The following is a 15,593-nucleotide window of genomic DNA, read 5'->3' as shown; positions in this document are numbered from 1 at the left end:
ATGATAAGTGAACCTGCTGAAGACAGTGGCGATAAAGAATTTCCTGAAGGGACTGTCCTAGTGATGACCCGCACGGAGGGATCGGCAGGGATAGACGCAGCATCGCATTACGTCGAGCTGCAAGCAGAAGCTACGCCAACCGATACTGTGTTTCTCAGAAGATGGTGCTCAACATTCAGTGACATCACTATGACAGCTGATTCATTTTATCCTGAAAAGAGCAGATTTTTAGAAAAGCTACTCATTTCAAGGGTATAAAAAAAAACTTGAAGGACCTTGTAACTCGTGCTGTTTTTGTCGACCTTACTGCTACTATAATACCAATATAAATGGTCCGTTATTGGACATTGTAAATTTTCCAGCTAACTCATTCCTGGTTGCCAGCGTTTCGCCCCCGTGTGTTAGGCTGGGCTCATCAGTTGGTACCTAGCACACCTACCAAGACGCTGGCTAGTGCATACCGTGGAGGCCATCTATATCATGTGACTGCTGCTTGCGATACGATCAACCACAAGCTCTTTAAAATGATAGAAGACTTCTACTTACCAGAAGCATTCAATGCTTGTTCTGAACAGAAGATTCAAAGTGACACTTCAAAGGTAAAGAAGGTTGCTGGAGGAACCAGAAAAATGGTCTCCCACAGGGTAGTGTCCTTGAACCAATTCTCTCCTATATTTACAATAATGATCAACCTATAGGACTGAATACCAGTCATTTCCTATTTGCTGATGATCTTGGTGTTGGAACTCGGTCCGTGTCATTTTGGGAAGTAGAATCCACGCTGCAGAACTGCCTCGATGAATTGTCCCTGTATTACCTACTTTTCGGTTGTTCTTAAGAATCAATACAGTCCACAATATCTGACTGAAATTGGCCAACAGAAGAGACTTCAACACATACAGTACTTCGCAGTCATGGCCTGTAAAGAAACCCTTAATAGGATAAGAACTGGAATGCTTAGAACAACGATCACACTCAAAAGTTGGGGTTACTTCAAGACCTTGTGCATCTATTTCATTGTCTAAACTGTCCTGTGGACATATTACAGTCAGTGGTAAAGCTATTGTGGCTGCTTCATGCTGGAGCACTTTCAACATTTTAGGATACTTGGATACAATTATCAGGAAACCAGGAAGAAAGTGCAAGACTGAAGAATAAGATAAACAGAGAAGCAAATAGAATAAGAGAAGAATGGTTAAGAAAAGCAGTGCAAAGACGGACAAAAAAAAAAAAAGGTAATAGCGAGAGAGCATATCACTGAGATACAGAAACAATTTGGATCAAAAAAGAAAGTGTTGAATATCATATGGATTAAGAATGCTGAAGCCCTAACTGAAGAAAATGAAGTAGTGTTACAGTGGAAGAAGTACACACAAGAACACTACCAAGATATTAGCTATACAAATGTCCTGTAAAGTGGAAGTTGATGAGTTAGGACCACCAACAAGCAGAGAAGAATTTGATATGGCTATCACAAGATTAATACACAGAAAGGCTTCAGGACCAGATAAAATCTCTGCAGAGATCTTACAGGCCTTAGGAGATACAGCCAAAGACAATCTCTAGAAGCTATTAAAGTAAATCTACATGACAGGAGGAATCCCAAAAGATTTCAAGCAAACTATCCTCAGTCCTATCCCAAAAAAAAACATGAGCACAGACGTGTGAAGATTATAGAACACTGAGCCTCCTCCCCCATGCCTCTAAAATCATAACTCGAATTATCTAACCACCAGATAGAGAGGAAGATAAATGATAATATTTCAGGAGAACAGTTTGGAATTAGGAAGGGAAGAGGCACACATAAGGCATTCTACGCCTTAGAATAATCATAGAAAAATCTCTACAATGAGGCAGATCAATGATAATTGCGTTCGTTGATATAGAGAAAGACTGTGATAATGTAAACTGGAATTTGCTGTTTGAAATTCTAAGAAAGTTGAAAATAGACTACAGGGACAGAAGAATACTCTACCATCTTTACAACAAAGAGATAACATTAATAGGCAAACAAAGAGTGGAAGCAAAAATTGGAAAAGGGTGTAAGACAAGAATGTGGACTATCACCATTTTTAACATCTATATAGAAAAAGCCATAAAGGAATGATTAGCTAGGTACCAACAATCATGGCATACAAGTTAATGGCAAATTGTACAGTACCATATAATTTACAGATGATATAGCACTGATAACTGAAAATGAAAAAGAGAAGTGTGGTATATGAGAATGGATGAAAAGAAGAATAATGAACAAATTGTCAATGTATTGATGTATGGAGAAAAAAAAAAAAAAAAAAAGATTAAGTAAAGGAATTCAAATATCTAGGAAGTCTGATTACAACTGATGGAAAATGTACAAGAGAAGTAAATGTCAGGATTGCAAAGGCAAAGGAAGCTTTCTCAAAAAAGAAGTGTCTACTAACATCTAAGACCATCAGCATGGAAGTATGAAAGCACTTTGTGAAAAGTTTTGTATGGAGTGTTGTACACTATAGGTCAGAATGCCAAACTACCGCCGTTCTAGCCAGAAATACTACTCAAGCAGTAAGAAATGTCATTGTAACTGCGAGGACTGTCAAACAAAGACTTCAAGAGGCCAATGTGATCTCAAGAAGACCTGCAACTGATCCACAGCTTACCACCCCACACAGCGCTTCAACATTGGAATTAGACTATGGAGCAGTGGTCAATGGTACTGTTCACAGATGAGTCACAATTTTGCCTCCGGTCACCTGATGGTAGAGAGAGTGCACAGAAGGTGTGGGGAACGATATTCACCTTGTAACATCTCCGAGAGGTCACCATTTGGGGGTGGCTCCATCACAGTATGGGCTGATATCAGCTTTGAGGGCCAGACGGAACTTCTTTTCATCGATGGAGGTGCTCTGAATGCGCACCGTTACATCATAGAGGTGTTAACAGAGCATGTAATCCCCTACCCTCCCTTAGTTGGTGAAAATTTCATCCTGATGCATGATAATGTACGCCTCGATGGCGTTCACTGTGTGATGGAATATCTAAGGAACGTCAGGATACAAACCATTGAATGGCCAGCTTACAGTCTAGACCTCAATCCCCACAGAACACCTATGAGACATGCTTGGCCGTAATGTCTGGTGTCGCAACTTTAACAACCTCAATGAAAGGCGAATGCTCATCCCCCCCAGGAAATGATCCAGGACCTTCTAGCTAGCATGCTGCGTAAGATGGGGGCCGTAATCATCACTAGGGGTATAAAAAGGCAATATAAGTGTACAGTGTCATCAGGAAAACTTTCAGTAGTATGTTTATAAGTTTGCTCAGTGTAGAACAATGTTAATTTAAGGTAAAGACATTTTCATAAATCACAGCATCTAAAAACTTTCTGGATGAACTTCAACAAAATAACTTCAATGATCAGTATGAGGTATGCAGAGCATTGTTTAACTTCAATTTATAATATGTTGTATGAATGAAAATAAGCAAAGCTTACGATAAATAAATACAGTTTTTGCTCTTGAATTAAAGCGATCCACTTTTTTTTGTCCGCCAGTATATTAACAAACTTCTCTTCACTTTTCGTTTGAACATTTAGTAGACAAGCAAAACAAAGTACATTTTTCTCTCTCCCTCACTAACAAGAGTTTACAGAACTGGTAAGTGACAACGAATAAACGATTGAATCTGAGAAAATTTACCACACAGTTGACGAAAACTGTAAAGCCACGCTGAGTTTTTCAGATGGTAGAGTGCTGGCTTTCGAAGCTCAAGTTGCCAGGTTAAATCCCGACTCAGTCTGGTGATATTAGAAAGTGCTCTAATTCTCCAGTCTCGAGTTGGTATATTTACCATACGTGAAAGAGCTCCTACAGGAAAACATTGAAGCACTTCAACATTTCCGAAAACCACAAAAATAGTTAGTGGGAGGTAAAAACAGTAACACAAAAGTTCCAGTAAGGAGGCAACTACCGACAATATTGTCTTTCCAAGATTGATCACAGGAAACAGTAAGTTTGTACAAGAGATAACTATTTCTTTCCACAATCAATCCATGACTTAGCAGATACTAAATATTTGTAAATATGAATGATCTATAAGTTTCAAAGTAGTATCACAAAAAATAAAATTAACAAGCGAATTTATTTTCTTGAATTCATACAGGAATTACAAGTAACAAATTACCAATAGTATCTTTCTGTGGGGTGTGGTGGCATATACAATCAGTACTTCTTAATTCCAGCTCAACATTTACTTGATAGGAGTACTGATTCCGGAGGCAATGTTTTGTAGAAATTTTACCATGGACACAAAGGTGAAGATTCTGTATCAATATTCCTCAAGAAACTACTTACAATCATTAATATTTGTTTGGATGCAATGCTAACAGAAACAGTGTTCGAGAATGGCCCAGGCTACTGCCAAATAATTACACCACAATAACATAACCACAGATGTATCAAGATCATTTTTGCAGTTCCTTTGCAAATGATATAAATTCTAATGCACAACGCTAAATCACAGATTAATAACCATTCTAAAAACCTACACCCAATAGCCACACATGCAAACAATGCAAAAAGGCATGGTTTAGAAGTCTGTAAAGAAGAAATAAATCAATTTCCACCCAGTAGACATCTACAACATTCCTGCAAGCACTACTTTGTTAGCAAACATGCCAGAAGGTATATCATTTGCTGCGGTCAATACAGAAATGCAGAATTTAACTCACAGCTTAACGTCTTTTTCTTCCCTCATGTCTCTGGCACCATTACTCTTCTTGTTCCTACTTCGTCGGCCACCAGAGGTCATTGAAGCGGTCTCAGAGCCCGGGCTACTAGGAGGAGAGTCCTTCACTGTGGGCAGTGGGACCGGAGGAGGGGTGTTGTGGCTGCTACGACTGCATCGTTTAGCAGTGGTGGTGATTGTAGTAGTGGAGTTACAGATACTAGAAGTAGCACAAGTGGTGGCTGTGGTGGCAAATGTGGTAACAGGAGTTGTAGTGGTGGTTATAGTTGTGATAGGAGTTGCAGCAGCAGTAGTAATGATAGTAGTGGGTGTTGAGGTAGTGATGCTAGCGATGGTGGTAGAAGTGGTGGTTGTTGTGGTGGTAGTAATGTTATTAACCCCCGTACTGCCTCGCTTCTTGTTGCGGCCCTTTTCCACTTTCTCTGTAGACTGAGACCTGCAATCAATATAGTATCACTAGCTAACGTAGGCAACTTACTTCGAACTGAACTTAAAATATAAAATAATTCAACTGACTCGTTTCAAGACAAGTAACTACAATATTCGAGTGAAAACTGGTTATGAAATGCAATACAAATACAAAGACAAAAGCATACAAGACTAAAATATTTGAAAACATTAGTTAGGAAAAGCTCAAATTCAACACTCGACATAATGGCTAGTGTAGTCTTGAGCACCTCACAAATGTTTTTCAAAAATATTTTTAAATCTATGCACGCTTACAGTCACCACTCCAGTTCTGTATTACTCCCGATATTAGGTTTCTTTCTTTTTGATAAACATGAAAACAAATGTTTTTCAAATAATGCTGTGGTCCCACTGAGCAAGAGTATCAGTAATTTCTGATACTGGTCCCAGCCGCATTTTTCAAGAAGTGGTGCAGTGATGGGGGTTGAAAGGATAAACAGCAGCACTACTGAAGGTTGCAAATAAAGGACAATTAAAGAAAATACCAGATCACTCTGATGGATTGGAAAATTACCCCTAATGAAATTTTTGAACATTTGAGAATGAGATTGAACTACTGTAATCATAAGCTCTACAACTTGCAATCTTCATTAGAGTAATTCTCTTATTACTTTTCATACTTACCATGAAAACTTTAATTACTATACAGTACCTGGAACATGATGGCAGCAACAGAAAATCAAGGAAAAACCAATGTCAGTTCCTATGCTAATGAAAAATCCACATCATGTGAATACAAGCCCCTAAGAATTCTCGTATTTCAAGTAATGATGAAGTACAGTACTGTAAAGGAAAATGTTTTTCCACAGAACATTAAATCCTTTTCCTAATTTTTTCATTAAGTGCAGTACAATCTCAGTGACTCAGCTCCCTCAGAAATGGAAAGGTGTCGGATTACTGGAAAAGCTGGATTATAGGGTTTTATAAGCTATATAACTTCTTTTGGTTTCACGGAGGGGAGAATGTACTGTACATTTTCAAAACGATTAGGTAATTTATGTACACTTTGCTTAATATTGTATGCAGTATACGTTGGGTACACACTGGTGATATTTAAGGTAATAACTAAAAAAAAAAAAAAAAACCCACTAGAATGAACATAACATTGCACACTGTATTTTGAGAAAGGAAAACAGCCCACATATTATTTTCAGAAATAAAACTGTCAACTGTAGTTTGTTTCTTTACGTGAAGAGGTGTTTTGAAGGCTACTTCTTGTATTCTCTTTAAAAAAAAACACCCTTGGAATCAATGGCATGTACCTCAAAAAGTACTAAAGGCTGATATCGCTTTGTTATGTCTTACCATACGTGTCGTAACAATAATCCAAGGAAATGGCAACAAAGGCGATAGTGGATGGTTTGAAAGGCCAAACTACAATGAGTCACAATTCAAATACGGATGTTTTAACATAGTACGCCAAACGAAATAAAAGGCTGACTTACAAGATGTACCGGACTTCTGAATGGCTGGATTATGGACATTGTACTGCATTTATGTTTAAAGGGTAATAAAATATTTCAATTAATGATACCGAGTTCAAATGCTAAAGAAGTTACACAAACAAAATCTCTTTTATGAAAGTATAAAAGCAAACTCAATAACCGCTTTACGTTAACCGCTTATATGCATCTTGGCATACTGTCCGATAGTTGTATGAATCACTTTCAAGCAAGAGAGAGAGAGAGAGTGAGACATTTTTAAGGTTTCATGTTACTTTGCCCTAGTGAAAAAATGTTCATGCTTAAAGGAGAGAGAAATTACCAAAATAAATCACTCCACTCGTGAAAAATAAATACTTGGTTAAGCGGTTAATATTTATGGAAAACAAAAGGCACATTTCCCTATACAGTAGAGTCTCGTTAATCCGAAATTTGAAATGTCCATTCTTTAGTGTTTACTGATGTGATGTTTATGAGACGCTGGTTTAACACTGCATCTTCGAGTAGGTTCCAGTCACTACGACAAAAGAAACTAACACACTTTGTAAAGATAAACGACCAGTGATAGATGGTTTATGATGAGTAATTATGTTTCCATTAAGTTATTCTTGTAAAATATGACTAATAAAATGCAAGTAAATCTTCATTCTATAATATGTTCTTTCATTTCATTAAGGATATTTAAAAAAAATGAATATTTCAGTTCAGATTAACCGAACTTTCGGATTAACGGGACTCTAGTGTATTTCTGGTGCAACACTGCGGTTGTGATACTAAGCATGCGTAATGGCTTCTTTATCTATTGACATGTCACATGCAACATTGGAGACAGTCATATAGTGTGGCCATCTTGTAGTAAGTGTTTAAAAGGTTCAAGACATTAGAACACCCACCAACTGTGAAATATGGTCCACGATTTGTTTCTTGAATGCATGAAACATTAAACTAGCTAAAATTCATTGCCACGTGTGTCAAGTGTATGGTAGAAGTAGAATGACGGATGAAATGGTCAGGAAATGACTTCAAATGTTCAATGAAGGTTGTCAACATGTGAATTACGTCCCACGGTGTGGCCAACCATCTGCTGTCACAGATGATAATCTGAGTGCGATTGAAGCAAATATTCGTGAGGGCATGTGGTACACAATTTTGTCACCCTCTCTGCTTTGGATGGCTTAACATCAATGGCGGCAGCATTCTATGACGAAGGTATACAAAAATTGGTGTCCCGTTATGACAAGTACCTTAATAACATCGGTAACACTCCATAAACACATTTTTGCCTTTCAGAATTTATTTTTAAGAATTATTTCCCATTTTAGTTATAGAAGTATGTCCAAGGTGGATTTACTTATCATATGCTCACAGTTCTTTATATTCTGATGATTCCTTTCATTTGAATATTACCTTATTTATGCCTGGAACTTTTTATTTAGATTTTTAGAGTGACAATCATTTTATTAACTCAAAATGAGATATATTTAAGAGTAATTTTTGCAAATATAGTTTTCTTCACGCAATATGGGAGTGGGTACGTAAGTTCCCATTGGTCACGGATCCTGTAAGAATACCACAAAAGGATATTTTGATTATAAATGTAGTTGATAATGATAAATTGAATTTCTTTACATTTCAATAACCTATTTCAACTAATGTTTGAATATAGTCACAAAGTTAAAAAATCGGAATATGTTCACAATATTCGTTTTAGAGTATTTGTGATATTCAGCAAAGCGATATCTGTAAATTAGAACTTGCATCTCTCACAAGCCAGAATATCGCATTGGTCCTAGTATCTTCAGAGGGGTGCCATACTTCCGGAGAAGTGACGCCCAAATCTTCATCTGAGCTACACCTTCAGGAGGTCCAATACAAACAATAAGATACAAAAGGTGAAAACTAGAAAAGCGGCTGGAATTGATAAGATTTCTGGGGATATACTAAAGACAAGGGGTTGGGATATAGTACCATATCTGAAGTACTTATTTGATTATTGTTTGCATGAAGGAGCTATACCAAATGAATGGAGAGTTGCTATAGTAGCCCCTGTGTATAAAGGAAAGGGTGCTAGACATAAGCTGAAAATTACAGGCCAGTAAGTTTGACATGTATGTAAGCTTTGGGAAGGCATTCTTTCTGATTATATTAGACATGTTTGTGAAATGAATAACTGGTTCGATAGAAGGCAGTTCGGTTTTAGGAAAGGTTATTCCACTGAAGCTCAACTTGTAGGATTCCAGCAAGATATAGCAGATATCTTGGATTCAGGAGGTCAAATGGACTGTATCGTGATTGACCTGTCTAAAGCATTTGATAGGGTGGATCATGGGAGACTACTGGCAAAAATGAGTGCAACTGGACTACACAAAAGAGTGACTGAATGGGTTGCTATATTTCTAGAAAATAGATCTCAGAGAATTAGAGTAGGTGAAGCTTTATCTGACCTTGTAATAATTAAGAGGGGAATTCCTCAAGGTAGTATTATCGGAACTTTATGTTTTCTTATATATATAAATTATATGAGTAAAGGAGTGGAATCGGAGGTAAGGCTTTTTGCGGATGATGATATTCTCTATAGAGTAATAAATAAGTTACAAGATTGTGAGCAACTGCAACATAACCGAAAATGTTGTGAGATGGACAGCAGGCAATATGTTGATAAACGGGGTTAAAAGTCAGGTTGTGAGTTTCACAAATAGGAAAGGTCCTCTCAGTTTTAATTACTGCGTTGATGGGGTGAAAGTTCCTCTTGGGGATCATTGTAAGTATCTAGGTGTTAATATAAGGAAAGATCTTCATTGGGGTAATCACATAAATGGGATTGTAAATAAAGGGTACAGATCTCTGCACATGGTTATGAGGGTGTTTAGGGGTTGTAGTAAGGATGTAAAGGAGAGGGCATATAAGTCTCTGGTAAGACCCCAACTAGAGTATGGTTCCAGTGTATGGGACCCTCACCAGGATTACCTGATTCAAGAACTGGAAAAAATCCAAAGAAAAGCAGCTCGATTTGTTCTGGGTGATTTCCGGCAAAAGACTAGCGTTACAAAAATGTTGCAAAGTTTGGGCTGGGAAGAATTGAGAGAAAGAAGGAGAGCTGCTCGACTAAGTGGTATGTAAAACATATCAGATGTAAGGCTTTTCAGGCATTTGCTCTGTTAACCAGCGTTTCGTCTTAGGTCTGACACTAGACTCATCAGAGTGGGATGTGTCAGACCCTACCCGTTTAATAGAGCAAACGCCTGAAAAGCCTTACATCTGATATGTTTTTGACATGCTCTATTGTTGAAAAATATCTAATTCCCTCCATGGGAATTTAGAATTTTCCATAAGTGGTATGTTCCGAGCTGTCAGCGAAGAGATGGCGTGGAATGACATTAGTAGACGAAGAAATTTGAGTGACATTTATAAAAGTAGGAAAGATCACAATATATAGATAAAGTTGGAATTCAAGAGGACAAACTGGGGAAAATATTCATTTATAGGAAGAGGACTTAGGGATTGGAATAACTTACCAAGGGAGATGTTCAATAAATTTCCAATTTCTTTGAAATCATTTAGGAAAAGGCTAGGAAAACAACAGATAGGGATCTGCCACCTGGGCGACTGCCCTAAATGCAGATCAGTATTGATTGATTGAACATCAGCACCAAGAATATTTGGCAAATCTAGAGTTTGAAGCTTCTCAATTATCTCTGCCACAGTAAATGCCATGTGCTAAAAGACGAATGTTGAGACATAACGGTGATATTCTGCGCACAAACAAAGCAGAAACAAGACCAAGGGTGCTTCATAAACAGACTAGTTATCCTTTGAAATTAAACAGAAATAACAAACATTATACTGACATAAAAACATTTTTTGAATCTGATTTTGATATTTGGACCTTTTCTTGAATAAATTTGTATCAGGGTCTACATAAATGACATAAAACCGTATCTTCAACCATTATGTGTCACAAATATTATAGTTACTTTGGTATAAAAATGCCTAATAGATTACGAACATGTTTGTAGGACTCGCATCTAATTGGCACTTACATACCCACCTTACAAAGTTTTTCATATCATAGAATCACACTAAGTGCACATGAACACAATCTAGTGACAATGACATCATTGCACATCTTGGTATGATATTTCTCAGCTAACAATTCAATTACATAGATGATAGTGTGTATGAAGCTTGCCTCCTCTTTGGAGCTTGTTATGGAATTTCAAACATCCTTCCTTCCTTGTAACTGTCAATAAGCGATTAAACATAACAGTTGATAAGACACGCGCATACATGCTTGTTGTTATGTTTCTTTGTTGCTGACAATGCCCAGAGATATTTCAAACATCGTTGATTCCTCTAATAACTAAATTTTCAAAAGGGCACGAATGGATAAAAAAATTTAAATTTTGGATGAAATATAACAACACACAAACAGACAGAGCTCCTTCAAGCAGACCCCTGTAGATAGACTAAAGTGCAGGAGTGTTAATAATGTTATAGTCGTTTGACCAGAAATCCAGCTCACCTTGCCGATGTATTCCAGAATTCCAGTTCTCTCCTGGGTCAGGTTACCAATCACAGACCTCCATCGCTGCCTGTGTCTCCACCACCTTCTTTCTGCTTTCAGTATTTCCTCTCCTTCATTCTATACTCTCCTCCATTGTATCCATCTACCTCTTTCGAGACCCTCCTTATGATTTCCTGCTCGGTAAATTCTTTCTTTGAAACTTGGTGTGTAGGATCCAAGTTCCTGCTTGGTAAATTCTTTCTTTGAAACTTTGTGTGTAGGATCCAAGGAAGAGAAAATGTTTTCAAAATAATGTTGTTTCTTTTTTCTTCTTCTAGTGACTTTATGTCGCACTGACACAGATAAGTCTTATGGCAATGATGGGATAGGAAAGGCCTAGGAGTTGGAAGGAAGCAGCCATGGCCTTTATTAAGGTACAGCCCCAGCATTTGCCTGGTGTGAAAATGGGGAAACCACGGAAAACCATCTTCAGAGCTGCCCGACAGCGGGATTCAAACCCACTATCTCCCGGATGCAAGCTCATAGCCGCACGCCCCTAACCACACGGCCAACTCACCCGGTATAATGTTCCTTAAAACAAGAAAAGTTTGTACTTACTTAAAAAGCACTGGTATAAGCATCTCTAAAATATTTCAGTCAGTAACAAACTTTGTCATTGAAGATACAAAATCATGAAAGAAATCCGACAAGAGAAATCCTTGTTCAGTAGTCATGTTTACAGTATGCATAAATATTTTTCCTGCACTTAACGGGCTTTCTTCTTATCCTGAACTTCCCGCATCAAGAACGAAGATCTGTCAAGTTGGCCCCTCAAAGAGTGTTGATGCCCACCCCACTGATAAGGCTGGGAAACAGTTACGAGCACAATGGGGACTGAGAAGAGATGGATGTAGAAGATCTGGGATTGAGCCTATCTATTCACCAATGGCAATGCATGAAGATATGGAGATTGTCCTTGTCTTTTTGTGTTTTCATGTTTGTCCTTGTCTCCTTTCTCTGATGCTCCCTTTTCACATATCGACCTGCCTTTATCTTCATCCTATTTTGTGCTCCATTTCTTGTTCCTCCTGTTTATCTATTTATTTATGACTTGACATGTGATTATTTCTTTCCAACACTTAATCTTTATGTAACTAAATTAATAAAACTGATTATTTTCACTCAGTTAATTGATAAGTTTTAAAAATAACAATTTCTCTTCAAGAATTGAAATTGTGCTTCAGTACACAGACACTTGAAGATAAAAGTGGAAGAGAGAAATTGGGAGAATGAACAGAAGAAAAATACTGAAATCCCACAATATGTGCCCAATGGAAAAAGATCTATAGCATGACCAATGAAAAGATGGACTAGACCATAACGGACCACCAGGTCTAATAGTTCGCTGATACTATCACTTCCAAGTTTTAATCCTGGATATACACCTACTTCTCTATGTATCAGGTCATACGCAACAAAAATATGAAAACAACTTGTCGAATAAAATTGTACTGAATAGGTTGAATCTCTTTATCAATTATTTCAATTTTAACTGTAATATTCTTCAATACGGAACAATGAAATTTTTTACTTTAAAATGGAACCTGACGGGTGTTATCAATATTAATGGGGGTTATGAAAGAAAGTGGAACTGGCCGAGTTAGCAAAGAGGATGCATCTGGATGTGCTAGGCGTTAATGATGTTGGGATACGAGCAGATACAGAGGAAGAAAGAGGAGAATATAAGGTATTCTTAACTCAATGAACTCGGATGACAAGGCACGCCCGCTTACGAGCACATTGGCCTACAACTCCGATGACAAGCTGGGCCTGTGCATTGCCAATGCTCGGATATCTTCCTGTAGTCTACCCAGTTTGTAACAGATGGCTCTTGTGTTAAGATTTTCGTATACTAGAAGGTTGAGGCGAGGGTATCTCAAAGTTTCCCCTTGTTTGACCTTTACACCATGTGTATAGGGTGACTCGGAAATATTACAAATTCCTTTCAAGCCAGTAGTCAACAAGATAAGTAGCAGTGCACACGTTTCCGAATATGAGGAGTTAAAGGTAATAGATACTGTTTTAGATAGTGATTCCGACGATAGTGTAAGTGAAGATCTTCAGGAATTACAAGACGATAATTTGTATGAGGAAGTGTTGAGTGTAAATAGTGTAAATGAGTCAGGAAATGTATGTACCACTAGAGACTCAGAGAGAGATGACAAGCAAAACCTTCGCTCCAGGCTCCACAACCAAAATGTGCGAAACAGGATGACTGGGTGTGGATAAGTGGAGATAATAATCCTGTCATTCACCTCTTTACAGCTCACAGAGGTGTTTCAGAGTTTTTATTTCAGAAATATACGGCCAAAGCTCCATCAGAGCTCTTCGTCCTTAGGACTATATGGACCCATTATTTTTTGGAATTGCTACTGAAACAAATAATTATGCTCAGAAGCAACTAAACAGATGAGAATGGGAAAAAGCAAAAAGGTGACGAGAAATGGCTTAACACAATGGAGGATGAAATAAAGGCATACTTTGCTTTGTGTATCCTGATGTCCCAGGTTCGGAACACACATAACCATTTATACTGGTGTATTGGAACTCCTATCTTTCCAAAAATAATGAGCAGGTAAAGATTTCTCCTCATTTCTCGTTTCCTACACTTTACTGATGACGTTTCAAGTGATGCTAGTGACAAACTGAGGTAAATTAGGCACATAATTTCACACTTCTCTGACACATTTTCTTCCTTGTTTGAACTGTCAGAAAACATTGCCTTAGATGAATCCCTCATGAAATTTTGTGGTAAGTTTCTGGGGTAATAAGAGGGCCAGATTTGGCATAAAGATATATAAAATTTGCGATACAAACATGGGCTACTGCAACACCCTTCATATGTATATACAGGAAATGATATGACAGACTCTTCCTTACCTGCAAGCACTAATGTTGTTATGAGCATGTGTTAAAATTAGTTATACAAAGACCACACTCTGTACCCTGACAAATGGTACATGTCTCCAGACCTTTGTAAAAGGGTTAATGGAAACCAAACACCACCTGATATTTCATCTACAGTACTTTATTTATTTATTTAATCGTGTCAGAAACATACATTATACTTAAAATTATACAGGACAATAACAAATCTGGTACTATAATCATTAATCATTTCTGATTATGGCCGGTAAAGATGTGATTTAAGCTCTACATAAATACAAAATTAATTAAATGTGGAGTGAACAATAAGCGGCTAATTTACATGCTTCGTTGGTAGCATCGATCACATTCTGGAAAGAGCAAGTAGTTGGACACAAGTTACAAACAAGAAGATGGCTCATTGTCTGATCTTCACCACATTCACATAGAGTGGATGTCACAAACAAAACCCCACTTTCCCATGTTGGTCTTTGTTCTTCCAACTCCTGAACGTCTTCCACATTGACCAGCTTTCCTCGTGGCCTGGAGGAAGTCTTTCGGAAGGCGTCATCCATCCTGCAAGGTGGCTGGATCTGGAACGCCATGAATTCACTCCGAAGTTCGATGGTGACTCAGTGAGGCTTTCAGTTGTATGGAGAAAGCTTTTCCTTGATTCAAGCCATTGGATTGCTGGATGGTACCCATATAACGTATGGGTCGTCAGGTTCAGTGCTTTAGATTTTTTATTGCTAGGGGCTTAACGTTGCACCGACACAGATCTTATGGCGACGATGGGATAGGAAAGGCCTAGGAGTTGGAAGGAAGCAGCCGTGGCCTGAATTAAGGTACAGCCCCAGCATTTGCCTGGTGTGAAAATGGGAAACCACGGAAAACCACCTTCAGGGCTGCCGACAGTGGGATTCGAACCCATTATCTCCTGGATGCAAGCTCACAGCCGCGCACTTTAGATTTCTCCAGTCTGGATGCACACTCACGGTGAATATCTGGAGGTGGGATACCTGCCAGACAATAAACTTTATCAAGTGGTATAGATGTCAAACGTCCTGTAATGAGTCTGCAGGTTTCATTTAAGGAGACATCCACTTGATTAGCATGACTAGATCTACACCAGACAGGGCAGGCGTATTCTGCTGCTGAATAACAGAGGGCTATTGCTGATGTTCTTACAAGGAAAGGATGCATTCCCCAGGTTGAACCTGATAATTTCCGGATAATGCTGTTCCTTGCAAATACCTTCCTTTTGGTATTCAGACAGTGTGTTCTATACGTTAGTGCTTGGTCAAGAGTTACTCCTAGATATTTGGGAGTGAAGCAGTGTTCTAATATTTTACCTTCCCAAATCACTTGCAATTTTCTCGCTGCCTGTCGATTTTTTAGGTGGGAGGCACAGACTTGTGTTTTTGATGTGTATGGTTTTAGTTTGCTCTCTTGGTAATAACCACTTAGAATTTGTAGAGCATGGGAGAGCTTCTCTTCAGCTAGTTCAAACGTTTCCTCTTGAGCTGCCA

General features: G+C 38.2%; 1 protein-coding gene across 10 annotated transcripts in view; it reads right to left on the bottom strand.

The window, feature by feature from the left end:
* Positions 1-15,593, bottom strand: part of Alh (Alhambra) — a 338,473-nt gene that overhangs the window by 192,460 nt on the left and 130,420 nt on the right. For 9 of the 10 annotated variants that reach the window (XM_067150502.2, XM_067150503.2, XM_067150504.2 and 6 more), the window contains one exon: positions 4,709-5,161. The exons of the other annotated variant lie outside the window; for it this stretch is intronic. In XM_067150502.2, the coding sequence (XP_067006603.2) occupies positions 4,709-5,161 (453 nt within the window). The remainder of the gene's footprint in view (positions 1-4,708; positions 5,162-15,593) is intronic. 10 annotated transcript variants of the gene reach the window in all.

The sequence above is a fragment of the Anabrus simplex genome, chromosome 6, assembly GCF_040414725.1.
Source record: "Anabrus simplex isolate iqAnaSimp1 chromosome 6, ASM4041472v1, whole genome shotgun sequence".
NCBI classification, from domain to species: Eukaryota; Metazoa; Arthropoda; class Insecta; order Orthoptera; family Tettigoniidae; genus Anabrus; species Anabrus simplex.
The sequence above is the reverse complement of the archived record's forward strand: the minus strand, read 5'-3'. Positions and strand labels throughout refer to the sequence as shown.